At 45.6% G+C, this 27467-nt stretch overlaps 1 protein-coding gene across 1 annotated transcript in view; it reads left to right on the top strand.

Annotated features, from left to right (window-relative positions):
• SYNE2 (spectrin repeat containing nuclear envelope protein 2) overlaps positions 1-27467 on the top strand; it is a 209083-nt gene that overhangs the window by 164555 nt on the left and 17061 nt on the right. Inside the window, exons 99-101 of the mRNA XM_086462965.1 lie at positions 3465-3623; positions 4631-4797; positions 26592-26754. Of these exons, the coding sequence (XP_086319091.1) occupies positions 3465-3623; positions 4631-4797; positions 26592-26754 (489 nt within the window). The remainder of the gene's footprint in view (positions 1-3464; positions 3624-4630; positions 4798-26591; positions 26755-27467) is intronic.

Genomic DNA, 27467 nt, shown 5'->3' on the forward strand with positions numbered 1-27467 from the left:
TTTCCTGGGCACAGGCTGCTGAGATGTTGTTGTTGTTGTTGTTGTTGTTGCAGCCCCTTTGTAACTGGTGAGCGCCGGAATGGCACGGGGCTCAAATGCAGCTGTTGACTGAAATGGGTGGCTTTGTTCCGCCAAAGGGAGGGCGGGGGGGTGCGGAGAGAGGGATAAACACAGGAATTGCCTAAGGGCATGGAGCAGGGAAAGGAAGGGGGAGGTCTTTGCAATCTGATGTTACAAAAAATGCCAGGAGAGTTGGTGAAGAAAACTTAAATGTGTTTAAATACTGACTCCTTAGGTTTAAACACATGAAGAGCTGCATTAAGAGCTGGCTTGTCTTTTCTGGAGCAGTCTTTTAACTGTGAAACATTTGCATTCTTTGTGGCTTGTTGCTATATTACACTTAATCTAGTGCTGCATGTAAAATTGCTGGGGAACATTGACCAGCAAAGTCACATGAACTTGATTCATTAGGTTATTATGCAGTTTGAATGTGTGTTTGCTTTGCCCTGTTAACAGGATTGGAAGAAGTAAAATAATTTGGGGTCTTGAGTTACTCTGGATGGCTCTACATGCCAGCAAGCCAAACTCCTTACTCACAAGTCAATAGCTTTTATTTTACAGTACAGTACTGAAGCAAGTTAGTACTTTGTATCTAACCCTTAGTCAGGCAGAGGTAAAGCAATGTTGGTGGGAATATTGCCAGAGTAATGACCAGCTATGCTTATTTCACAAACTTTGGTGTGATGAAATAGTTATTTGGGTTTGTTTATTGCATGGCAATGGGAAAGGAGGATTTTAGTATCTTTGCCTTAAACCAGATGGTTAATCTACAACCAGTGTTTTTTCTGTTATTGTTTCTGAACTCTGAAAATAATTCCAGAGACACCCTCCCCCCTCCTGAGAAATATAGACCATTACTTTTAAATCAAAATACCTGAACTGTTTTCCTAATGGAAATCTGTAGTTAAGCCTATAAATGAGCGAAATTTGTTGTTTTTCATTTTTTGGTGAGCTGCTGGTGCCTGCTGTTTTAACTGTGGTGTACAGCCCTGAAAATTAAGCTATCTTTTTGTATGTATCCCCCTACAGTCTATCCAAGTAGTAAGTTTCTTGTAGTAATTTAAGTTCTGATTTTATTCAAAATTCCCATGTTAATTTCCTGAGGGAACAACGTTTCGTTCAGCCTGTCTTGGAGGGAAGAAAGGGGTGACATTAATGTGACTGTGTTAGGCACACAAAAATCTGTACTAGGAGGAATCTGTTCAGTGCTGCAGTGGAGGGACATACTGAAATGTTTACACAGCCCTAATGAGCCTCCGGAGAGCCTGCACTGATGCTCAGCTCTGGACCCGAGGGTAGGAAAGCAGACTTCATCGGTTCTGCCACTAGCACGACTGCTTTGTTTTGGCTAACAAATCAGAGGAGTCAAGATGTATTGTGTGAAGAAAAATCTGCAGTATAAATGCAGAGAGATGAAAGCCTTTAAAAGCGAGACGCGGCCGCAGCTGTCATGGCCACGGGAGCGGGGCAGCCAGATGCCTGTGCCGGACTGGGCAGGGACACAGACACACTGAGGGAGCAGATGCACTCGAGGGATTAGCGTTGACATAGCTGCCCTTGCGAGGTACATGTAGGTCAAAGATTTAGCTATTCCTACCAGCGAGTATCCTGTCCTAATGAACGCTAGCGTACGTGTTGAGCCTGGGCCTTGATATTCTTTTGGCTTCCCTTGGGAATGCTCGGATTGCTCCTGCAGCATGCTGTGGTACCAGCAAAATGGAGCTGGTGCTGGGGCAGCTGGTCCAAGGAGGAAGTGCTCAAAGCAATGACTTGAAGGGCTCATGTTCCTAGAAGCTTGTCTGGGTTTTTTTGGCTCATTCCTGTTTTACCCCTGATCTGTATTGCTTAGCCAACTAAAAGGTGCTTCGTGGTCTTAAAATCCTGCCTTGCACCTTGCTTAGCCAGCGAAAATGGAGTCAGGATCTAACAGTGGTTTTGCTGACATGCGTAGTCTCTTCTTCCACTGGCCAAATTAACTTGTCTCTACACACAGGAAATGCTGCAAGTGGTAGAGGAAGGATGAGGGATTTACCCTTCTGGCCTCTGAGGCTGAGAGTATGAAGGAGCAACCCAGAGCAGAGGGCCTCTTAGGGAGATCTTCTGAGGTCCCTGGGGTCTCCAGGAGACTTCTTCCCATGGAGAACTTCAGAGATTGTTTCTCTGTGTCCCAAGACAGTGCTTTCGGCCTCATGTTTTTGCTTAGATCAGCATCAAAGATTTGGAAATCACTTTCACCTCTCCATCCACTCCTTAAAAAAGTCAGAATTTAAAGGACAAAAGCAATAGAGTGGGAGATCACTTGGTGCCTTCTGTTTTGATCCTGGTGTTACCTGGAGCTGGTCTTGCTTCCACACTACACAGTTAAACTGAGATACAAAACAGAGATTAGTCTAGGAGAATTGGTAATGGAATTTTGAGGAGTGCTGTATAAGGTGCTTGAGGGATGTGAAGAGGGAAAGTTTCTTGCCATGGGGTGGTGCTCAGAGTGGTCATTCACAGCCAAGGCAGGCAAAATGTTACGCTCAGTCTTTACACAGAGTTTATTGGTGAGGGTTTAGTTGTTTGTCTTGTTTTAGTAGGACTTGTGCCATTTTTCACTTCCTTTGTCCCATATATCTTACTCCAGGAATCCATCAAAGTAGATAAATTAATTCAAATATATGTTTAAGATGCTTAGACTAGAAGTAATTACTATTAGCTAGTAGAAGAGTGGCCTGCTTCTTTCTGATGTGTTTGTGCAGTGATATTAGCTTTGCTAGTTCAGGCAGCATCGGACCTTAATTTCTTTGTCCAGACAGTTTGTTTATCGGTCCTGGAAAATGTAATTTTGAGGAAAAAAATTCCATGGTTTTCAATAAAAAGGATAGATTATTGATGCTGACTTTTTTGCAAGTTCTCCAAGAACTGGTGAGCAGATGGAAAGAAGAGAGGGAGGTTGTTATAGAGATAAAATGATTGCAATCAGTAGATGTGAAGTTTCTCTTAGAGTTGCAGAAAAATAAGTTCCCTAGGTGTTATTTCTCTTGTGTTATATATGATGCCATACTAAACAGTAGGTAGTAATTATATATTTTATATTCCTTCTTTGTTCGGCATTTTCAGGTTTTCACTTAGTAATATTTAAATTGTTATATAAGCTCATTATTTATAAAGCTGTCACTCAGTTTAATTCTTCTGAGGGAGAGAATCTGGTATTTGCTAGTCAGCTTTTGGCCCTGCTATCCAAAATAAGATATAATAACAATCTGCTTGCTGGCTTTGAAAAGAAAGCTAGAGGTATTTGATAACTCTTCCTGCAAAATGAAATATGATCAAATACAGACCAGAAATGAAAAGGCTCCTAATTGCTGGTTTCCTTCCTGAAAAAGATGTTGCCAGCAGTTAATGTGTGTGCTTATCCATAGGTGTCTCTGCGTAAGCAGGAGATCGAGGACAGGCTCAATGCCTGGATTGTGTTCAATGAGAAGAATAAGGAGTTGTGCTCCTGGCTGGTACAAATGGAAAGCAAAGTGTTGCAGACTGCAGACGTTAGCATTGAAGACATGATAGACAAATTGCAGAAGGTAAGTAGTAACGCCACTTTTCTTCAATTGCAGTCTGATAGCTCGTTACAGAGACGCCACTCCTCATGTCTTCCGTGCCTCTCGGAAGCGATATGTGATATAAAACGAGCATGCACAGGCTTTTGTGAGAAGATAAGCTTTTCTAGCCTCAGCTTTTTATCCTCTTCTTGCTGTTCAGACTTGGAGCATAATGCAAAACAGAAATGCCACCTGACGGCATTTAGGCATGGACTGTGATGTATGTGAGTTTCCGGGGGGTGTCTGGGTTGTTGGGCACACATGCACCTGCAGCACCTCTCACAGCTTTCCCTGCTGGGGCTCAGTGGTGCCTGGGAGCATCTCACTGCTCTCACCACCCTCACCCGTGTCGGTGGTTATAAAACTGGTAGTCAGAGGGCAAAGGAAAGATTGAAGGATGGAGTAGGTCTTATGCCAGGTGAACACGAAGTTAGCACAATGAAAAATAAAACCGAATTCTGCTTCTTCTCCTTGCTAGTCAGTGCAGTTAGTGCTTTCTAATACTTCCGTATTAGCTTGATTTTAAACAGGACCGTTCTTTTGCTGCAGTGTTCCTCCCATGGCTTAAAGGTCTCAGTATCTAATCCCAGATCTCCTCTGGGTAAGAATACCAGCAAAATAAACACATCCTAGACTTGAATTCGTGTTCTTTTGAGGTAGCTTGGTTGAAAAATTACATTAAATCAGGAAAGTACAGACAAAATTAGAACATTAAACTGCTATTTTTAGGAGTTCTTACTCCTGGCACTTGCAAGTCTTTAAGCTGCTTATTTTTTCATAGTAGCTTCATTGTGAGAGTGCTTTTCCATTGAGGGTTTTTTTTTGTGTTTTAAGCGAGAGAGTTCTAGATGCTAAGGTAGAAGCCTTGGCCATCGCAAGCCAAACCTGACTTCCCACACCTGGGAAAAGAAACAGATAGTTTTGTTTTGGGTTTGTTGTTTTGTTTTGTTTTGGCCCGGAATTAAGCAATGTTTGTGTATATTTATCAGGATTGCATGGAAGAAATAAACCTGTTCAGTGAAAATAAGCTTCACTTGAAACAAATGGGCGATCAGCTAATCAAGGCTAGCAACAAGAGCCGAGTTGCAGAAATAGATGACAAACTCAACAAAATCAATGATCGCTGGCAGCATCTCTTCGATGTCATTGGAGCACGGTAAGAAAATGAATTTCAGTGTTTTATATGAGGTAAAAGTCAGAGGCTAGTGTCCTTGACCATCAGAAACAGACTGACACGACTTTTCAGTTCTGTCGAAATACATGATTGAGAGTCAAATTAAACTGAAGTTAATGCTTTTTTGTTAGGACTTGTTGCTGTATTATGACACCAAATGTCTTAATTTATCTAATGGTAGAGGGCAGGGTATAAGAATTCATATGAAATATAAGTTTAATCATGGAGCTATGTAAAAGGAAGAGTCAAAGTGATTTCTCTGTTGCATGTCTTGAATTGCTACTTAATTTTAAGGCAGTATGGTAAGAGTTCATTTGGGCTTTCTAAGAGAGACTTCTGTTTTAAGACAAGCCTCTATTTCATCCTGTGTCTGAGTGCATAGAATTTGGGAATAAATTCCTGATCTGTCTCTGTAGACAGTCAGATTTATGTAATGATTTACGTCCAAGAGTGTATGAAATTTCGTTTAATATTAGTGCTATTTCTTTGCTAGGTCTCTTTCCTAAAAACAACTGGAAGACCTTATCACAAGTTTATTTTTTAAATTCAGGATGTTCTGCATGATGGTGAAATGGAAAATACTATCTGGTGAAATTAAAGCAGAAACCTGCATAGTCTAGGCAATTACCTCTTCTTAAAGGATTAAACATCTTTATTATACTTGACAGAGTTAAGAACATCATGATCATTTTAGTCTTAGCCTTACTTGAGACGATCCCATTTCACTATTAGCTCTGAGTTTCTGCCACAGCTTGGGAGGAGGATGCTGGGCTGGTCTCACCGCCTGCCCGAGTTTATTAGTAATCCAGAAATAATAAGGCTAATACCAAATTAGCATTGGTCTAAACTTCTCTCCCCAAGTTTTGTTTGGCCTGTAACCCCGCTCTCTGGGCCCTCAGAAGCTCTCTTGCTCAGTTAACATTTGGGACAGATAAGGGGGGTGGTTGTGCTGTGACAATGTGTGCTAAGTGTGCTGGATCTTAATCAGGAATGAGACGTGAATTAATGGTGACAAATGACTGTGAATGATTAAGCAGAAGCTGCTTTCTTAAGATCTAACACTTGGCAGTTAGTCTTGCAATGGTGGTCTCAAGGTGTCTTTGTATTTCATCTGCTGTAGGGAAGAAAGCTTCGCTTTAATAACAGCACTTTTCCTCTTCTCATCTTACAGTAACATGCCACTTTTAAAGCACTTTTATGATCATTCGTGTTCTGCTGTGTGTTAGTTTGAACTGTAGCAATTTTTAAATGCAGATTAAAATGCACTAGTTTAAAACTGAGGTAAACATGGCACATTTCTAGTAATCTTTAGGAAAATATGCTAAAGAATTGATGGGATATTTAGAGAGAGATCCGGCAGTCTTACTCAAGTAGTCTGTGGCAATAGACCACTTGTTTGTCTACCTGGGATGTCTGAAATCTGTACCTTCAGGCATGTGTTGAGGTACGTTAATGTGGATTTGCCTAGAGCACCAGTGTAGCTCCCAGTATTGGGTGTCTAAGTGGATATTGCAGCTACTGGGGGGGTGGTGTGATGCTTTATGATTGTCACTGTGTTCTTACCCAAAACGCCTGAACATGCCAACTTCTACTTGTGATTTCCAGCAACTTTATGCTCAAGACCAGGGTAATGAACTGGAAGGACCTGACAAAATGTGGTTTTAAACAGCTCCCTCAGTGGTTCAAGGTTATCAGGCAGCCCAGTGGGTTCTGCTGGTCCTCTTGGACTTAATAGTAATGAAGGTTCAGCATATTGCAGCGCTTTGCAGCATGGGTGAAGCACATCTCCTCCTTCATGTAATCTACCTTTTTCAGGCTTGTCTGCAGCTCAGCTGTTCTTGGCTGCTCAGTCATAGATAACCAACAGGCTAGACGCTCACAGTAGAATCCAAGTGTGGTCCTAAGAGTTTATTTTGCTCTGTTTACAACCTTTCAACTTTCCATTTCAAGATTGCTGCTGTAGTGCTGGCTCGCCACTGAGATTTGAATTCTGAAGGAATGAAATTAGCCTTCAGTTGACTGAAATTTCCACCTCACTCACAGGTATGCTTTGGGGCATTCAAGAAGAGGCTCCTCCTATGCTTTTGAGTAGGCTCTCTCAAGCTCTTAAGAGCTCTCTTTAGCATCTTAGGCGATGGGGAGGAGGCAGCAGTTCTGCCGATCACAGATGTGCCACAAGTTGGGCCTCTTCATGGAAGAGAGGAGCAGAGCAAGGAGCCTTGGGCTGGAGGCGAGATGTCCTGTGAGCATGGGTTGTGATGCCCCATGTGGATAGACCTTTTCCTTCCTTTTCAGTTTGCTTTTGCAAAAACTTCTGTGTTGAAAGAGCATGTGAAAATAGAGTAGTAGCAAAATTCGTGTTGATTCTGTTGCATGAAGCCATCACAATCCAGACATCCTCACACGATCTCAAACATCTGCATCACCAGTTTCATTCAATGGATAGGATGGGTTGGCTCCAGGGAGGTTGGAGCCCGTGGGGCATGGTACAGGAGCTGCGCACCCAGTGCTGCCCAGCGGAAGAGAGACTGCAGCGCTGCACGACTGCTGCGTGGCAGCATACCCGAACGAAGCCCTTTTCATTGGACACTGCTTCATTTCTTGGGGAAGATCAAAGGGGCGGAGTTGACACTTCAGGTCAGGACTGTCAGAGGGCCTTGGAGGGACTGAGGCGGGAGAATGCTGCCTGGAGGGAAATGATTAATTTCGACCCTATCTTGTCTTGCTCCTGAAAAAACTACTTGTAGGAACTTATTTTCATGGCACCTCGGTGAAACGAGGAGGTGGTTTTGCTCCTGGCTTTTCAGCTCCATAGCTGCGGCAAGTAAATTGAAGTGAAAATTTTCTGAGGTTTTAGGTGCCAAATCCATGGCCGCTTGAAGCTTTTTTTTGGCAGGTATTACGAGTCCAGCACTTTCTGTTAAACATGTAACCAGCTTCTGCCTTTATTCACGCTTGCGAGTGCACCACAACCCACTGTCCCATTTCCCTGGCCGCCAGTGGCCACCCATCACAGAAGCAAGGACCAAATCTCACAATGTCTTCGTGGCAGGCCAAGACTTGGGCAGTAAGTAAACTACAGAGCCATGCACTGAGTAGGAGGAGAAAATGTACGTTGAATAGCTGTGCGTTCAAAGCCATTCTAGGTGCTGAATCTTTCTAGTAAACAAGCACTTTATGATCCTGTGGTTAAAGAGTATAAAACACCCTGTATCCACAAAGGAGTATAACTGAGATTTGTAGCCAATTTCTGTTCTGTGGTTTACAATGTCTCCGCAGCTGACCCTGCAATGTGGGTAATGTTTTGTCTTTTCTGTAACACAGTCTATGGATGTGCGATACCAACAAGAAACCAAACCAGTCTTGAGCCAATATATCAATACAAAGCATTCCTACTGACAGCTTATTTCACCTTTTTAAACCAATAAATGTCCTGAGACAGATGGGCAAATTAGGTGAGCTCTCCATTTAGTCCTTGAAGTGATTCTCTTAGTTCATAGTGACAAGCTCAGATTTGCCATATGGCTGCACTTGCAGGATTTAACACTTTCATTATATGCCTGTGCTCAGCTTGTGTGGTGACAAAGGCTGGAGGGTGGCTTGGTGCAAACTTGGAAAAGTCTCAAAAAAAATCGAGATATTAGCATGCCGGGAAAGGAGAACAAATGAATTTCTATTCAGCTCGGAAGATACACTTGGCCAGGGGAGGTTCTTGTGCTGAAGTCTCTGTTGATAGAGGGGGAATGCAAACACACTAACAGGCAGAAAGGGAGCGTTGTGCTGACTGTGAAAATGGACACAGAAAATCTCTTGCTTTTGTTCTCTGGTCGCCAGCCTCATAGCAGCACTGTGCCAGAAGGAACGACAGCGTGCTTGCACACGCACCCAAGTGAAGGCCTGAAACGGCAGGTGAAGGAGTGCGCAGGCTGCACACGGGTGGTAGGTGCCCAAAACCCCAACATGAGTGGGATTTACACCCCGGGCGTGCTCTGGAGCAGCACTCCCCGGCTGTGCATTACCTGGCAGGAATTGCCAAGAAGCTGTAGTGCACAGCTGTATTCCTCGGTGTCCTTCCCTGGCCCATCCACGACTGATGCTCACTCCACGCTTTGCTTCCCAGCCCAAGGGGAAAGTGTTTGCCTTCAGCGCTGCTGTTTGCATGGTGCCTGCTGGCAGACTGGAGGAGCACCTGCATGTCACCGGAGGGTGTCTGTGCTGCCTGGGCTTGTGCAAAACGTTTGGACGGTGCTTGAGCCTTCTTTAAAGCCACCAGCTTCATCAGGGGCTGCCTGCACCAGTTTTGGGTCTGGAGACCGGTCTCTACAGAAATGAACATTGCATTTCTGTACCTCTGGGCATCCTGCAGCTCTTCCCACTGCCGCTAAGCTGTGGAAGGGGGATGCCATTTCTCAGCTGCTCTGGCTGTGCACACGCTGTGATGTATTTTCTTTCTTGGTGGGTTTGGTTCGTGTTTTCAGCCTTGTGGAGAAAGGCACATTTTTTGTGTATGTGGCAGGAATGGATTCAAATGACTGTGACCTTTAATGTGAGCATGACAATACTGGGAAACTAGCAAGGCCAAATGTGCTTTCTCCTTCTTTTAAATAAGAATCTTTGGCAACTAGGTCTTTTCCCTGTGTTTGCAAGCTGCCAGCTCTCAGTGCAGGGTCGAGGAATCTTAAACTGCCAGAACCAAAATCAGCCACTTCTTTCCCATATCAAACTTGGAGATTCAAGTTGTTTTCAGCTGTTTTTGTGCATACCCGTGGTGAAATTCCCAAAACCTGAGCCTGAAGCTGCTCAGACTGCAGTAAAACAGGAGGGAGTTGAAGCTCTCCAGTGATACCACTTTGTGCTGTCCAGGGCCTCCACAGAAGGTTTTATTGGGGAGCTCCAGTGAGCTGCCACTCTGTGCTTCCCCTTCCTCCCTGCCTCCTCACTGCAACTGGGCTGCCCCAATAGCCACGCCGGTGGCAGCGAGCCCCAGCTTGGAAGGTAGGTATGGGTAGCAGGCAAGTTCATACTGCCTCTCAGCTGGTCTCTTTATTTATTTTCCACCACATGGCTTACCCTTTGGCAGGGCAGACCGTCAGGCACCACGTGTTGGTGTCTGTCCTACCCTGTTGCAGCTGTGGCTGGGCAGCCCACAGTCGGTGTTCAAAGGTCTTCTTAAATTGCTGCAGATCAGTATTGCATGGTGAGGGAAGCAAAGTGTGTTGCTGGGAGACCGCTGGGTAAATGATGCAGAATTATACTGGTTTGTGGCAGTACCACTGTAAAATCGCATTCTTGTATTTATTTTGGTGCAAAAAAAAATCTGGACAGTTGAAATCTCACAAAGTGCCTGCTTCCTTTCCATGTTCTCTGGGCTCCCTGTCCTACACGGATTACACTTCTCTTCAGTGCAAAACCTGTGACAGAATTCATTATCGTATAAGGCAGGATGGTTGGGCTTATTTTGGTTATGCAATGTGTACCGAGGTGTGCCGGGAGCAGGGGGGAGCTGGCAGTGCAAGGGGAGTCCTTGTTTGTCTTCTGTCGCCATTCCTAGTGTCTGCTTGTCAAGCTGGGACAGTTATTTCCCTGTTATTTCCTAAGATGTACCACTTGAAATACATTTTTGGACCTCCCCGGACCATAATCAGGTTAAACTGTCGAGGTGACTGGGCATGATTAACCCGTGCAAATGTCTGAAGCCCTCTCACGGTGTGTGGTGTCTAACCAGGCACTTTTTATCCTGTCATGCATTGAATGGGAGTGATTGGCAAGCCGATACAGGTCTGCAGAAGATTACCTGAATACTGAAAAACCTTTGATTTCAAAATAAGTCCTTGCATTTTTGGTGGGATTATCGTATCATCTTTATTTTTTTTCCTGATACTGGCTGGGTGGGGAGTGACTTTTAATCCAGGGTTCTCTGACTTCCGCCTTTTTTTTTCCCACCTCGTGATCTGTGGCAGTCATAACACAGAAATCATGACAGCATGTTTTTTCAGAAATGAATGGTATCATAAATGAAGATTAGGGGTTATTTTGTGCTCCAGCGTAACAGGCTGCTTGCACTGGAGGCCTTCTGCCTGCACTGGAAGGTTAAAGAGAGGACAGGTTAGTGTGTGGGAGATTTAATTCGTACTTAAATACCTGGGATATAATGGTAAAGGCGAGAAAGAAGCAAGCAGGGGAAGTAAGGATATATCTGTGTGCGTGGTGCCTGTGCGTGGATGTACATTTTCTTGGTTTTTTTGGGCTCGCTTCAAATTGACTCTGCTGCGAATCATCTGGGTCTGAGGCTCCAATCCCTCTTTCGCACAAGAAATGAGCACCGCATCTACCTTTTTCCGTGCTGAAGCCTCCAGCTTGCAACCTTTTTGTCACCAGCCGCAGGCAGCCGCTCGGCGTGCGCTTCTTGGCGTGCTAAATCTCTTGTGTCAGAATAAAGCTCTCGTGGTTTTGTTCTGAGGAGGGATGCGGCCATTTGCCAGGTAAAATACCAGCCCAAAACATAGGGGTTAAAACTGGGGAGAGCTACAGTGTCTCCCCAGCTCGGGGGTCGGGGAGGAGGATGGGCGAGCTTTCCCCCCCAACGCGGGATGCTAAAGCGGCGAATAAATAGGGCATCTGTGGAGGAGGGGTTTCCTCTTCCATGCCTGCCGTGGTCGCACAGCCGGTCCCCCTTTGCAGCTTGGGATTTGCAAGCTGAGGAATGGTGGTTTTTTCTGGCGAACCGTAAGTGCCATGTTGGTAAGCGGCTGCGGGTTTGCTCGGGGTGGGTTTTGTTGGAGCAGGCATCGCTGGCGCAGCGCTTGGCCGGCCTTGGGCGGCGGGGAGGGGGGGGCGAGGGGCACCGCAGCGCCGATGGCTCCCCGCAGGTCGCCAGCGGCTCCCCCCAATTCGCCCTGGACAAGTGGGTGAGCGGGAGACGCGGCACGTTAGCAGGAGGAATAGTGCTCAGGGGCCCCTCGCTTAATGTCACCTGTGTTCGGGGGTTTTGTACCCAAAAAGGCGGAGATCTGCGGCGAGGACCTTTTGGTAACGCGAGGAAAGCCGCCTCCGGCACAGCCGCCTTTGCTCTGCTCGCTGTGCCCACAGGCGCGGGGGCTCCTTGTCGTGGTACTGTGCAGGGAGACGTCCTTGTATTTTCTAGGAAGGCCTCGAATTTGCCTTTGACAACACCTCTCTAAATCGGGTCTTTTGTCCCTCATGGTTAAGCTCACCCTGCAACTTACTGAACAAAGGTTCCCTGGGTTGTGCATCTCATTTGCCTTACCGGGTTGTAAACAATCCTGTCAGCTGGCAGGGCAATTGCAGCTCCTCTTCGGTTAAAAAGAAATGTACGTAGTAGTATTTTTATCTGATGACATTTGTGCTTTTCAAGGAGAGTTTGGAATATACGTCAGGATGTTTTTCGTTCCTTCAGACAGGAAAATTTGAATGTGACTTATTACCTTACTTGAGCTTCCCTGTGCCTTTTCTTGCAGGATTTTGACAGCTAGTGCAATGCAATTGGCAGGCATTTTGCAACTCTTTGTGTTTGTGGGAATACATTTCAGTCAACCTGGAATTCCCTTCTACTGCTAGTTACTACAAAATATTCTGTGTAATAATGATTCAGCGTGAAACAGCTTAATGCATGTCTCTTGTAACCCACTGCTGGCAACTTCATCAAGGGTATTAAGACCTAAATCCAATCTCGAGTCAGGTCAGTTAGTCCTTCTGTTCACTTCTGCAGCCAGCTTTTAGTTATAATCTACTAGTTTTGTTCTTTTTCTGCCACTTCTATTTTAGTGTAAAGATTAAGACAGTTAGAAACTGGCTTTGTTTGGCTTATCCCAGGCATCTCATGCATTAAGTGCTGTTTTGAATCAGGATATCTTTTAAGCTGGGCCTTTTGAAAAGTACAAGAGATGTTTGAATTTGTTGGGGGGTTTTATATTAGTGGTGATATTTGTTGGATTTTTTTAATTATTACTATTTATTTTGCTTCTGGAGACATGTTGAATGGTGGCAGGTGAGTTCTCACTGGGAAGTGAACTATGGGTAGGTAGGCCTTTATTCAGTAAACAGTTTTGCCTGTTTGACCAAATAACTTGAGAATTACACTTTGTAGAGGAAGAATTCAATCAACAGTCAGTGGTGGCAGCCTCTTCCACCTTCTGGGTGACTGGAAGGAGCTCGTTTCCTCTGCTGCATTTGAACTTCCATTGCTGTTGATTTGCTGTGTGTTGGGTGATTGGTCATTTGGACTTGGAACTTCTGCCCCCAGGCTCGGTGACTTGCACTGTGCTCCCCCACCCGGCTCCCAGAAGGCCTGTCTTTCCAGACAAATAGTCTTCGGGATGCATCTCAAAAGAGTTCACGAGGTTTTCTTTCATGCAAAGAGCAGGTAATTTGCAAGAATACTTGCAGTGTGCAGAAATGCATCTGAGAATGGTTGTTAGGAATAGGTTTTCTTTGAGCTGTAGCCAGAGAAATGGCAGTTCCCTGTGACTTCTGTGCAAGCTGAGGGTGCTCAAGGAGGATGCTCAAGTTTTTCATCATTTCACCTGTTGCTTAAGTGTAGAACCCTGTGCTTTACCGTGGGCTCTGTCTGCTGACAGCAACAAGAGCAAATCAGCCAATGTGAACATCTGGACAAGGCTGGCTTCCTATTTACACACTGCATTAATGTGAACTTCTGTTAGGTTTTTATTCTTCTCTGGCTGCTTAGCTCAAGTTTGGGATTAATGACTTAGAGCATTAAGGGTGGTTAAATGACTGACAAATGCCATATTCTGTCCAGAATATGTAACTGATTAAATTATATCGTTACAATGGTGTGTCTGTAGTGGCAGTTGCTAGAAAATAAATACAAGCTTGCAATACCACAGTGATGCTGTCTTTGAGACTGTAGCTTCTATTAACACTAGTAGGTAAAGACCCACATATTTATGGTAATATCCATAACTTGAATTTTAGAGTGATTTCTAAGCCGAAATAATATTGGGGGAGGGTGGGGGGGGTGGAGTGGTGTGCAAAAAACCCCACTTGGATTCTAAAACTGTTGCTTTTTAAATTTATTGAATGTGCTGTTGTGATAGGTAGAGACACAGACAATTTAAAGTGTCAAAATCCAATGTGAATTTTATTATATTAGCAAGCGAACAAGAGCAAAGGCAGCGCTGGGCGGCCGGGGAGTCTGCACTCCGCCAACGGCTCGCAACTTCCCGCCTCGTGTAAGCACATTATATACAGTCTCATTTTCTGTATTCGCAACGTCACAATCAGGGTGATGTCGCAATCAGGGCGATACTCTGCGCATACTCCTTCTGTTGCTAGGGGGTCTTTTTCTACCTCCTGGTGGTCGTAAGGATGAAGGCTGAGGGTCTTCCTCGTTGCCCTGTGGGTGAACTTATGCAAGAATGTGATTATTCAACCCCTTCAGCCACGGGTCTTGTTTACTTTGCCGAATGTCCTTCAGTTGAGCTATCAAGCCTTCTTGTGAGCACATAAATCTTTCATCTATACCCTCCCATACAGGTTTAATGAACAAAGCACAACATGTTACTTATTACAATCCCCCCTTTTTCTTTTGTCCATTATTTTGTTCATTGAACCTTTGTAGCTCTTGAGCACTCAAGACAAGGGTTTCTGCTAAATCAGGCTCATCGGGTACCAATTCGTATTTCGCTCGAACAAGCATCAGGTGAGCGGCTTCTAAACGGTTCTTAACTATCGCAATAACTTTATTAAAAATACAAGGTCCGAACGCAAGCGTTAAAGTGAGCAGTATTAATGGTCCCGCCAATGTTGACAATAAAGTAGTAAGCCAAGGAGAATGATTAAACCATGATTCGTACCAACTTTGTTGGGATTCTCGTTCTTTCCTTCGTTGTTCCAACCCCTTTCTTAGCTCTGCCATTGTGTCCCGTACTATTCCGGTATGATCTGCATACACACAGCACTCTTCCTTTAAAGCTGCACACAATCCCCCTTGCTGCAAGAATAATAAATCCAAGCCACGTCTATTCTGAAGCACCACTTCTGATAGTGATCTTAGTGATTTTTCCAATGCGTCTATTGATTTTTCTATTCTGCTCAAATCCTCATCCACTGCTACTCTAAGTGACTTAAATTCAGCTTGTTGATTAATCAGAGAGGTTATCCCTGTGGCCGCTCCGGTTCCTCCAATTGTAAGGAGGGCGGCTATGGTCAGAGCTGTAAACGGTTCTCTCCTAGCAAGATGGTGCTCGGGGGTGGTTTGATAATTGTAGACAAACTCATTTGAGTGATATACAATTTTTGGAATTATTGCTACTTGTATGCAATAATCTTTGTTTTTATTAAAATTTTGTAGGCTCAAGCAGGGTGTTACTCCGATACTTGAGCACACCCATTTTGTGTTTGGCGCTGGTATTAACCAATCCGCGGGGGCTTCCTTGGTGAGTGAAATACTTACATTACACAGATGCTGTTTTATGGGTGGAATTGTCCCAACGCACCGTCCTTTTCCTGTTACTTGTTCCAAGGTGAGACCTTGGACCTGATCTTTTCCTTTTCTCCATAAACATTGTGCAGGGTTCGTCCCATTTACACGCTTGGCCTTAGATGTAATTCCCACAGCCTCGTAAAAGGGTGGTCTAATGCCGTAACACAGCCAACAGGAGCTGGTCATTTGTGGGTTAGTTTTATTCAATATTTGGTAGCTCGCTTGCATCACTTTCCATAAGGTATTCCCTCCTAAATCTTCTTCCGGGATAGTTATACCAGAGTGAGGGTTTTTACTAGTAAGCTGGATATTATCGCTAATTTCAGTATCATTTGCGGGTCCCAGAATTTGTTCATGTGTGAGCACAGGATTTGGTCCAATTGGTTCAGGATCATTTGGAATGGCCTCCTTTTTTATAAAGAATAGGCTACCAGGGTCGGCACCGGCCACATAAAGCCGGACACCCCAGGTTTTTCCGATTATCCATGCTGAGTCCTCTGGGTTTAGGACGGTTATGTTTATTCCCTGACATACGTTTCCCGATGGTGGCCCGTTTCCAGTGTCTATATAATTATGCCGTGTTGGTTTCGTGCAGCCTGAGGGCCTCCACTTTACTGTAATGAACTTGTCAACTCCTCCCCCAGGGGTCCAATCCAATGCTATGGTTTCGCACCCCCAATATGCACAATAATAGTGCCCCGGTGAGTTACAGTATCCTTTGCCTGGGTTTGAGGCTGGGCACATATAGAATGGTGCTACCCGGTCTGGGTGCCAATAGGGACTGAGGGATCCCACCGTCAACTGGAAGGTGGGTGCTCCTGACTTAGTGATATTCTTAATTAATGCTTGGTCTTCCCATCTAGATAGGGTCCAATTAAAAGGTTGGTGTGCGTATGGCTCACAGATAGGGACGCAGAAGACTACCCAGATTGCCCCTATAAATATGTATCGGGAAAAATGGTGGGTTTTGTAATATACCAATTGCTTATTCCTACCCCAATTTGATACCCGTACCCGATTTTTGTCATTTGCACTCCAGGGCTTCGCCTTTTTGCTACCATCCTTGAGGCAGGATCTCAAGCACTGCTTTGCAGTCCCAATCATTGGGTTCGTTCCTCCACAGTTTTTTACTCCTCTGCCTCGCTCGTCGACTCGGTTGCTTCGAGCCACGAGGGGTACCATCTTCTCGGCAGCAGGGGTATTCTTCAGGAGGGCTAGTGCTTACTTTAGCAGCTTGCCTCAGGATGTACGAATTCCAGTTGGTATCTTTAACTTGAGGTGTGTTGCACTTCACCCCTTTCAGGAACTTCCGGCACTGCCCTCTTACTATTTCAGCGACAAAAGGAATCGGTTCTTTCGAATGGTAACAATAATTTTCGGGCCGGATTCCCTTAGCAAATATCCCCCACCATTCCCTTGATTCGGGAATAGTCTCTCCCTGTGATTCTTTTAATTTTTAGTGCCAATTTTGTAAGTTCTCTTTCCCACTCCCAGCAGATTCAGCAGACGCCCCTTGGGATCTTCAGTCTCGGCAATGGGCCCACCACCGTTCCCGACACACCTTACACACAAAGCACATGAATGAGTAACAGTTACAACTTAATATCTGCAATCTTACATGCCCATCTTTAGTCAGAATTGGATTTTCAATATATTCAATTTCAAAAGTATTCATTCAGGTCTTTTGAAATTTTATTTTTAGGTCCCCAGGTACACTGGTCACTTGCCACTGTTGATTCTTTATGGGTCCTTTGATTCGGCTGGCGTGAGTCCACCCTCTTTCAGCTGTTCGTATGGAGGTTTCTGTAGTAAGTAAAACAAGATAAGGCCCTTCCCACTGTGGAGTTAATGAGGTCTCTTTCCATGATTTAACCAACACCCAGTCCCCGGGTTTCACTTTATGGATTGCCATGTTTAATGGGGGTCGTTGGACAAGCAATCCTTTTTTCTTCAACTGTTCCCTACGACTCATTATTTGAGTGATGTACCACAGTACATGTGATTCTTTTAATTGAGGGTGATTATGTGGAACTTCTAGGTCATAGGGCATCCCATATAACATCTCGAATGGGGAAATCCCTACATCTGTACGGGGTTGGGTCCTTATATTTAAAAGTGCGAGGGGCAGACACTTGACCCATGATAGTTTGGTCTCAATCATCAATTTGGTGAGCTGTTTCTTTATCTCCCCGTTCATTCTTTCTACTCTTCCTGAACTTTGGGGATGCCAAGGGGTATGATATTCCCAATTTATTCCCAAGGCCCCCAAGGTATCCTTAACTATTTTAGACACAAAATGAGGTCCCCTGTCGGAATCAATGGCTTCTATTACCCCATATCTTGGGATAACTTCTTCTAACAGCACCTTTACTACAGTTTGGGCCGTTGTTCGTGCAGTCGGGTATGCTTCCACAAAGTGCGTAAGGTGATCCACGATTACCAGTAAATATTTGTACCTACCCACCTTTGGGAGTTCAGTAAAATCTATTTGAACCCTCGCAAAAGGCCTATGTGCCAGCTCTCTTCCCCCTAAAGGTCTTTCTCTTACTTGACTCCTGTTGACCTTTTGACACACTAAGCAACTGTTTGTTATTTGCTTGGCCAGACTATAAATACCCATACACATGTATTTATTAGCGAATTGGTCTATCAAAGCTTGGGTTCCCCAATGTGTGGTATCGTGGATTCTTTGTAATACCCCCATAGCCAAGGATTTTGGAAGTACCTGTCTCCCATCAGGTAACACCCATTTTCCCATTTCATCCTTTTTTACCCCTATTTTATGTAATTTCTCCTCTTCTTGAGTGGTGAAACTGAGGAGGTGGACCACCTTTCCATGATGCAAACAATGCTTTGCTCTCGGATTCTCACAGGCACATGCTATCCCATCCATGCCCCAATCCTCCCAGCAAGCATAACAAGGTTCCTTATAGAGATTACCTCCACAGTTGATACATTCTTCTCTCTGTTTGAAGGGATCCTGAGCCCTTAGAACCATTAGAGCAGCTTTTCTAGCCTCCTGATCCGCAGCATTATTACCCCGCTGTCGGAAATCTAGGCCTTTCTGGTGGCCTCTCACGTGTACCACTGCAATTCGGTTAGGACCTCTTAGGGCGTGAAGGACTTGGGTTATTAGGCCCTGGTGTATTAAATCCCTTCCCTGGGAATTTATGAGGCCCCGCTCTTCCCAAATTTTTCCAAAGGTATGGACTACCCCATATGCATACTTTGAATCTGTATATATTGTTCCTGCCTTTCCCTTTAGTAAACATAATGCTCGGAGTACTGCATAAAGTTCGCATGCTTGAGCTGACCATGCTGCGTTCAAGGGTCCTGATTCTATTACATTAAGATTTCTTCCCCCGATTACTGCATACCCTGATCTTCTCTTCCCTCCTACCACTCGAGAGGACCCGTCCACAAACAGCTTTTCTCCACCTTCCAGTTCCTCCTCCTCCAAGTCTGGCCTTATCTTTGTTTGTTCCTCAATGGTATGTAGACAATTATGTGTCAACCTTTCCCCTTCAGGTTCCCCGTACAAAAACTGGGCCGGATTTTGTAAAGTAGTGCTTTCTAAAGTTAGTTTTGGTGAGGAGATTAAAATCCCTTCGTATTTTAACAACCTAGAATCGGTGATCCATTTTTCGGCTTTTTGTTGTAAAATTCCCCGGATGTTGTGAGGTGATAGAACTTTCAATTCGCTCCCGAATGTTATTTTGTGTGCCTCTTCCACAAGCAGAGCTGCTGCCACTATCGCTTGCAGGCAGGTTGGCCACCCACGGCTCACTGGATCCAAAAGTTTGGACAGGTATCCTATAGGTTTCTTTTTCCCAGCCCACTCCTGTGCCAATACTCCGAATGCCGTACCCCCATCGATATTCACAAACAAGTAAAATGGTCTTTTTAAGTCTGGTAAGCTTAATACTGGTGCATTAATTAAATCCTCTTTTAAGCTTTCTAATTGCTTTTCATCCTCCTTAGACCACTTTAACAGTCCCTCTTGGCTTAATTTGGCATATAGAAACTTGACTTTGTTACTATAATCTTCAATCCATTGTCTGCAGTACCCCATTAATCCCAACAGCTGACGAACCTGTCTTTTGTTTGCCGGAGGGGGCATTGATAGTATCCCATTTACTCGCTCGGGATCTACCTTTTTTTTCCCTTCGCTCAGCCAATGTCCCAAATATTTGACCTCTGGTTCTACAAACTGTAATTTTGATCGGGAAACCTTCAATCCCTTTAGGCTTAGGAAATTTAACAATTTGATACTCTCCACGCGGACTTTTTCCTCTTCTTGTCCAGCTATCAGGAGGTCATCTACATACTGAATCAGCTGTACTCCTTCTCCCTGCTCGTACTCTTGGAGAATGTGCTCCAGGGCCTGTCCGAATAGATTGGGAGATTCCGTGAACCCTTGGGGCAACACTGTCCATCTTAACTGCTGTTTTCTGTGGGTTTCAGGATCCTCCCATTCAAAGGCAAAATAATCCCTATTGTCCTTATCTAGTGGGCAAGCCCAAAATGCGTCTTTGAGATCAATCACACTGTACCATCGACTTTCAGGTCCCAGCTGGCTCAGTAAAGTATACGGATTTGCCACAACTGGGAATCTTGCAAGTGTTCTTTTATTAATTTCCCGTAGGTCATGGACCAATCTATAAGACCCATCAGTTTTCTTTACGGGTAAGATGGGTGTATTGAAGGGAGACATGCATGGTTCCAGTAGCCCTTGTTTAATTAATCTTTCAATCTCTGGTTTCAACCCCATCCTGCCTTCTCGTGAGATTTGGTATTGTTTTATTTTTACTGGAATTTCCGGATCCCTGATAGTTACAGTGAAGGGTGGGATATTCAGTTTGCCCACTGTCTCCGGAGTGTACCAAACCTCGGGGTTAATTTTTACTTCATCCTCACTCCTAAGGGGACATAATTTTACTTGTAACTCATTATTTTTAACTTCCAAATTAATGCCTAGTGTGATGATCATATCTCGTCCCAGTAGGTTATAATCTGCTTCTGGGACCAACAATAGGGATCCCACCCCAAACTTAGATTCCGTTTCAAAAAGAACGTCTTTTATTACTGGAACCCCGAAAGGCTCTCCTTTTGCTCCAATTACTTGCATTGTCTCCGGGGACAAGTGACATCCCCGGGGTAACTCTTGTACTGTGGACCTCTCGGCCCCGGAGTCCACAAGGAACTCGATTTCCTGTTGCTGGGGACCTATTTTAATTTTTATCAAGGGCTCGGTTTTATGTCTAGCCCCCAGCAAATAGAGCCCCTGACACCCCTAATCCTCCTTGAATATTTTCTCATCCTGCAGCCGTTTTCTGCATTCCCTTCTCATATGACCCTTCCTCCCACAATAATAACACTCCACGTCCTTTCTCCTTGTTCCTTCCACCCCAGGCCTTGGGTCTGTCTTGTGAGTCGATCTAATCCCACCCCCACGCTGTCCTTCCCGAGCCACTGCCACCATCAATCTTGCCTGCTTCTTAAACCTCTCGTCCTCCCTTCTGACAAACACCTTCTGTGCCTCCCTCAATAACTCATCCAAGCCTCTGTTTTGCCAGTCATCTATCTTCTCAATTTTTCTTCTAATATCTTCCCATGCATTTGCTACAAATTGCATTTTCAGCAGAGCCTGCCCCTCCTGAGTGTCTACATTCAGACTGGAATACATTTGGAGACTCTTTCGTAGTCTCTCTAACCATTTAGTGGGCGACTCATCTGCTTCTTGATGTTCTTTGAAAGCTTTATTAATGTTCTGTCCTCTAGGGACTGCCTCCCTGATACCCTGGATGATGATATTTCTAAGATCTTGCATGTGGCCCCTATGTACCAGGTCCTGGTGATCCCAATTGGGCCTCTGTAGGGGCCATTTCACATCTGCCGCTGGCCCCTGGGCATGCTGTGCGTCCCAAATTCGCATCCCTGCCCTCCTGATCATGTTTTTCTCCTCTGTGGTGAATAAAATCCCTAAAATAGCCTGAATCTCATCCCATGTATAAGTATTGGGTCCTAAAAATTGATCCACTCTTTCCGCTACCCCCAGCGGATCTTCCAGGAGATCCCCCATTTTATCTTTAAAGTGTCTTACGTCCCCTGAGTTAATAGGGACGGATACGAACCCTATTCCTGGCTGTGGACCCCCCATTGGCACTTCCCTCAAGGGGTACAAACCGCCACCCTCATGTGTACGTCGTGTTTGGCTCCTGGTTCTACGTCTGTAAGTTTCAGGGGAACAGGGGGGCGAATCAGGGTTCGAGCGGTGAAGGGCCGAGGGCAAGGGTTGAAGCGGTGCGGGTGGTGGTGAAATGGGAGGGGGAGGCGGTGGAGGGGGAATGTATGGTGGTGGTATTACAGGGACCGCGTCTTCCTCTCTATTCTTCCTCCCTCGGTAGCCACCCCCCTTTTCTTTTAAAGGGTATAAATTTACCCTAGTGTCAGCTACCATCCACAGACTGGCATATTCACTTTCCTCCAAATTAAATGGTTCCTTTGAGTTAACATAAATGTTTAGCGCCTGACATATCCAGTCCTCAAATGATCCAAAAACAGGCCAATACAGATGGTCTCCTCGAATCTGTTGTCCGCCCCAGACTTCCATGCAATAATGGATCATTTTCACCTTATCTTTTCCCTGCCTAGAGGGAAAGTTATCCCAGTGTTTCAACATCAGCCCTAGGGGACTATCGGGCGGTATTTGGGGCAATTTCACATGGGGCCCCTCTCCCATGGGCTCAAAGGGCTTGCTTTTCCTTTGTCCCATCTTCTGAGGCACTCACACACACACACCAACTGCTCCCCTCGTTTGTGGCTCGCTCCCTCGCGGGCTACGAGAAACGCACTACTAGAGGGTCCGCACTCACTTCGCCCTGGCAGGACGTCTCATACACCGTGCCCCAGGATACCCAACCCAAACCGAACGGATTCCCGGCCTATACTCACGCGTCCTGCGTCTTCGTTCGGGGCTTCGTGCACAAAGATTACAGGGTTACCGGTTCTCCTTTGCTCAGTGTTCAATTTAGGTTCGTCGGTCGAGACAGAAGCGACCTGAGGGCTGCAGGGGCCGCCAGATGGCGGGGCGCCTCCCCAGTGCAGCTGCAGGCCACAATCTAGTCGCGATCCGAGTCACGGCACCAAATTGTGATAGGTAGAGACACAGACAATTTAAAGTGTCAAAATCCAATGTGAATTTTATTATATTAGCAAGCGAACAAGAGCAAAGGCAGCGCTGGGCGGCCGGGGAGTCTGCACTCCGCCAACGGCTCGCAACTTCCCGCCTCGTGTAAGCACATTATATACAGTCTCATTTTCTGTATTCGCAACGTCACAATCAGGGTGATGTCGCAATCAGGGCGATACTCTGCGCATACTCCTTCTGTTGCTAGGGGGTCTTTTTCTACCTCCTGGTGGTCGTAAGGATGAAGGCTGAGGGTCTTCCTCGTTGCCCTGTGGGTGAACTTATGCAAGAATGTGATTATTCAACCCCTTCAGCCACGGGTCTTGTTTACTTTGCCGAATGTCCTTCAGTTGAGCTATCAAGCCTTCTTGTGAGCACATAAATCTTTCATCTATACCCTCCCATACAGGTTTAATGAACAAAGCACAACATGTTACTTATTACACTGTCAGTCATAGAGACATTTATTTGTAATCTAATGTCCCTTGGTTTTGCTTTGGCCTTCCTTGGCTCTGTTCACCTATCTGTTATCCAATACGCAGACTGAAGAAAGATGTCTTGCAACTCATGAATTTTTCTGTAATACAAGTTCAGGACGGGAAACAGGTGGATACAGACAGAGAAGCATAGAATGGTTTGAGTTGGAAGGGACCTTAAAGATCATCCAGTTCCAACCCCCCTGCCATGGGCAGGGACACCTCCTGGTTGCTCCAAGCCCCATCCAGCCTGGCCTTGAACACTGCCAAGGAGGGGACAGCCACAGCTTCTCTGGGCAGCCTGTGCCAGTGCCTCACCACCACCTTCACAGTGAAGAGTTTCTTCCTGATATCTAATCTAAACCTACCTCCTTTTGCTTTGAAACCATTACCCCTCATCTATCACCACACTCTCTGATAAAGAGTCCCTCCCCATCTTTCCTGTAGCCCCCTTTAAGCACTGGAAGGCCACTCTAAGGTGTCACCGGAGCCTTCTCTTCTCTAGGCTGAACAACCCCAACTCTCTCAGCCTGTCCTCATACAAAGAAGCAGAGATGATACTGTGCAGCACAATAAGCTGCGGTCTCAGCAGGTCACTTGAGGCATCAGATGGTCCCAACATGTGCATGTCTTGCAAGGCGCCAGAGAGACATTTCCAAAGCACTAGAGGGGAACATCAGAGAATATGCAGAGAACAAATTGCCGCTGGATACAGTCGGGGACATTACAACAATCAAGCCTTGCTTTCCTCTCAACTGGCTTGAAGTCATGCAGAGTTAACAGTGCAACAGCATAGATGTTTGGCTCAGGCTCTTCCTCAGGCCTGGTTCTTCTAGCGGTTCTTACCTCGGTGCTCAACACAGAGCCTATATCGTCACATCTCTCCAGGGAGAAGCGTTCCCAAGTCATCTGTCTTTGCTGGGCCCCATGCCGTGAGGCGTCACAGGCCCTGCTGAGCATCATAACCGACTGGATCCAAATTGACTGGTGGGACAGAAGCAGGGGATAATGGAGGAAGAACGAGGTCTCCTGGGTAAATTATTGCCAGCCCATGATAGCAGAAGAAAATGCTGTACAGTTACCAGAGTATGACGTGTTCATTGAGTGCCACTTAATAGAAGCAGAACCAGGAGCAGGAAGATTTATGTAGCAGCTTGGGAGCCAGATGCCTTCTGTATACCAGGTTGAACTTGGGAGCAGAGCTCTGAAAAGAGCTTGTTAAGGAAATCGAGAGCAGCTAAATGCTTTTGTCATCCACTGGCTGCCTCTCAATCAGCTGCAGCAGTGGAATGCGCCGTCAGTGTAAAGGGGCAGAGACAGCTGCTTTGCACTTTACACCACTGTCAGTGGCTTTGTGGGTGCAAGGCAGGAACAAGGGGGACCATGGAGTTGGGCCACATCCTTCAGGCTGGCTTGCAGAGTTGCATCAACCAGACAAGACTTAATTTTATGTTTTGGAGAGTGCAGAGTTGCTCAGTACCTGCCAGGAGTCCTAGTGTAGGACTGTGCTCTTTTCGCCCTCCTTGTAAAACAACTGAAAGTACTGCCTGGTCCTTTTGGGACAAAATGTAGGGGAAGGTGCTTCCCATGCTGCTGATCTGTATGAGACTCCACGTTTGCTGGCCTTACCCTGTACCTTCACAGTAACCGATGGGACTGAACAAATGCAGCAGGATCATTCCCACATTTCCGCCGGAAGTGCTTTACCTTAAATCAGGTGTCTAGCTGACATATGTATCCTCTTTCATTACCTTAAGGTTGCTTACAGAGCAGCATATTCATTATGGATTAGGTGTCCTGCATATCGTCTGTCATTGTATCGTATGCTGCAACAGGCAACTGCAAAAGCCACTGGGTTACAGGCAGTTTGGACCCCTTTCCTCTAAAACTTGCTGGGATAGTTTGGCAGCAGGCAGGACAGTGGCCCAGGAAATGCCTCGTGTTTCTTGCAGGGAGGGACAGGTCCTTTGCATGAATCCAGCATCCAGGTACCCTGTCAGAGCACTTCTGTCCTGGTGTAATTTGTCCCTGCCTGCACTAGATGAGATTACATCCCCCCAGCCCTGCCCGAGCCCTAGCTTGCACAAGGCTGGTGTTGCTGGGTACGTTAGGGTTCGTCTCAGACCCCTCAACAACCCCCTGTGTTTTGGGACATGCAGTGATCCCCTGTACAAGCTGCCCTGCCAGTCCCAGCTGCTGGTTTTGCTTAGCTGGTGACAGTTCCCAGTCATGGTGGCTAATGAATGGGAAACGATTGGCCTTTTCACGAATGCATACTTTAGCTTTTTGCACTGCACTCGACTTAGATAATGAGGCTTATCTGGGTAGTTGCTAGACCAGGCAGCAACTTTTTAAAATCACATGCGAGGTCCAAAAATCCATCCCAAGGCACAGGGACAGAACTAGACATCAGAGGGATGCAGACAGCCAGGAGGACAGCACTGGGAAGCAGTGCTGTTTAAGTGGGTTCTCCCCAGGATAGGGATGGAATTATTTCACCTGACTTTAGCATCTGCAGTGTTGATGTTTATAGCACTGCAGGGTACATCACTGCAGTTCATGGGGAGAATAAGTACTTTTTGATACAGCTCATCTCATCGTGTGATCTGGATGTTTAAGACAGATCTGATGGAAAATCACGATCTAGATTATTTGGGTTTTTTCTCCATTAACTACCCACGTTGAGATGGCAAGCTCCAGTATCAATCTGAAGTCAGAAGAGATAAGTGTCACCCCAGTGTTGGGCTTTTTAGTAATTTTTGTTGGGAATTGCAATAAATGAGAGTGTGAAGGAAAGATCTGAGAGCATTGAGGTAGTTTAACAGATATTCCTCCAACACATGGGGACAAATTTGCCAAAATGTACAAACATGCTACTTGGATAATTTGAGGGGCTGATAAGGGGTTTTGACATGGGAATACACTGTAAAGGCTGGAAATAAAGAAAAGTTTGTCTGCAGTTTGAGAGCTGAGCTACAAACAGCTGTAAGAAAAGTAAATGGTCTCGATGGTTCATTTGCTTGTCTGCTGCACAGCTCTCTCCAGCCGTTGGATGTTCTCCCTCTTCAGGATTAGTTTTTTATTTTCACCCACCAAGAGAGTCTGGCACATCTCTGCACGTTTCAGTGTGTTGTTTAGAGGAGCTTTTAATGTTGTGGCACTGTAAGTTCTACAGTGGCCATTGTTCAGGCCTTCTTTCTTGTCAGCATCCGTTTGCTCGGGGTGTTGGACCTGTGGTTTGCCTCTGTTGGTGGAGCAGTACCTTGCTGATGAGGGTGGGCCTGTTGGTTGCCGAAGAAGACACCAAACGTAATTCACAGCAGGAAAATCAGACCATGGATACCCATTTTAGTTTAACTGTGGCATGTTACAGTACCGACTTCCGCTTGGACAAATGTCCAAGAACTGACTGAAGAGCTTACTAGCAGATGAGTGAGGCTACAAAAATTCACTCCTGCAGCTGTAGAACAGAGGCCTGCTGAGCCACTTTAGGTAGGTTTTGACTAAAACATGGCTCTGATTTACAGGCAACAGTTTGGTGTGACAGTAAGTGCTTCATACAGCCATGCCTGTCATCACCTTCTGCTAACATCGTTTCCACCGATTGCAGATCTTTATAACACAATGTTCTTCCTGGTTTGCTCAGGGTGAAGAAACTGAAGGAAACATTTGCTTTTATACAACTATTGGACAAAAACATGAGTAACCTTCGTACCTGGTTGGCCCGGATTGAGTCTGAGCTTTCCAAGCCTGTTGTTTATGACATCTGTGATGACCAAGAAATCCAGAAGAGACTGGCAGAACAGCAGGTGGGAAATTGCAGCAGCCAGAGTAAATGAGCTAAAATGCTGCTGATTACAATTGGTCCTGGTTTAAAAATCACCTTTTCTTTTCTTTAGCAAGGCCTTCTAACTGTTTGCTTTTCACGGCATGTTCCTGCCAAGATGCGTTACATAGAAAATTTTTATTCGCTTGCTGTAATTTCAGTATTGTGTTGACTTACCCCTGCTTCTCTCTTCCCCCTCCACCCAAGAAAAACGTGCAAATACAAACAAAAGCATTCTTACATGTGATAGTTTGCTCAGTTAAGTACAGCAGACTTCATACGGGCCGGGCAGGGCGCAGACAGTGGGCAAAATCCATGAGGATGACTTAGGCTGACAAGGCATGAATGCTGGGTCTCCTGCAAACTGGCTGTGACAGATTCAAGTGCTGTGACTGGATGTATTGCCCTCACTAGCTCAGTTCTCTTCCCCTCCTTGCAGACAGCAGAGCAAGCTTGGCAGAGAAGGGTGTTTTAAGGTTTGGAGGGTGAACTTGTGCAAACACACCTTTGACTGAGGCCTGATCCAGTAGGCAGGCTCTGAAGATCCCCTCAGGGTTGGGTGAGATGGTGCGTGAATCCTGCTGAGGCATGAGTGGGAACTAGCCTAGCACCGCTGGGTGTTGGTTGAGTGCATGTAGGCATTTATCCAAGACAGTGGCTTACTAGGGGGATCTTAAGGATCTGTGCTAGCTTTAA

The sequence above is a fragment of the Leptosomus discolor genome, chromosome 3 (assembly GCF_034619465.1).
Source record: "Leptosomus discolor isolate bLepDis1 chromosome 3, bLepDis1.hap2, whole genome shotgun sequence".
In the NCBI taxonomy this organism is placed as follows: Eukaryota; Metazoa; Chordata; class Aves; order Leptosomiformes; family Leptosomidae; genus Leptosomus; species Leptosomus discolor.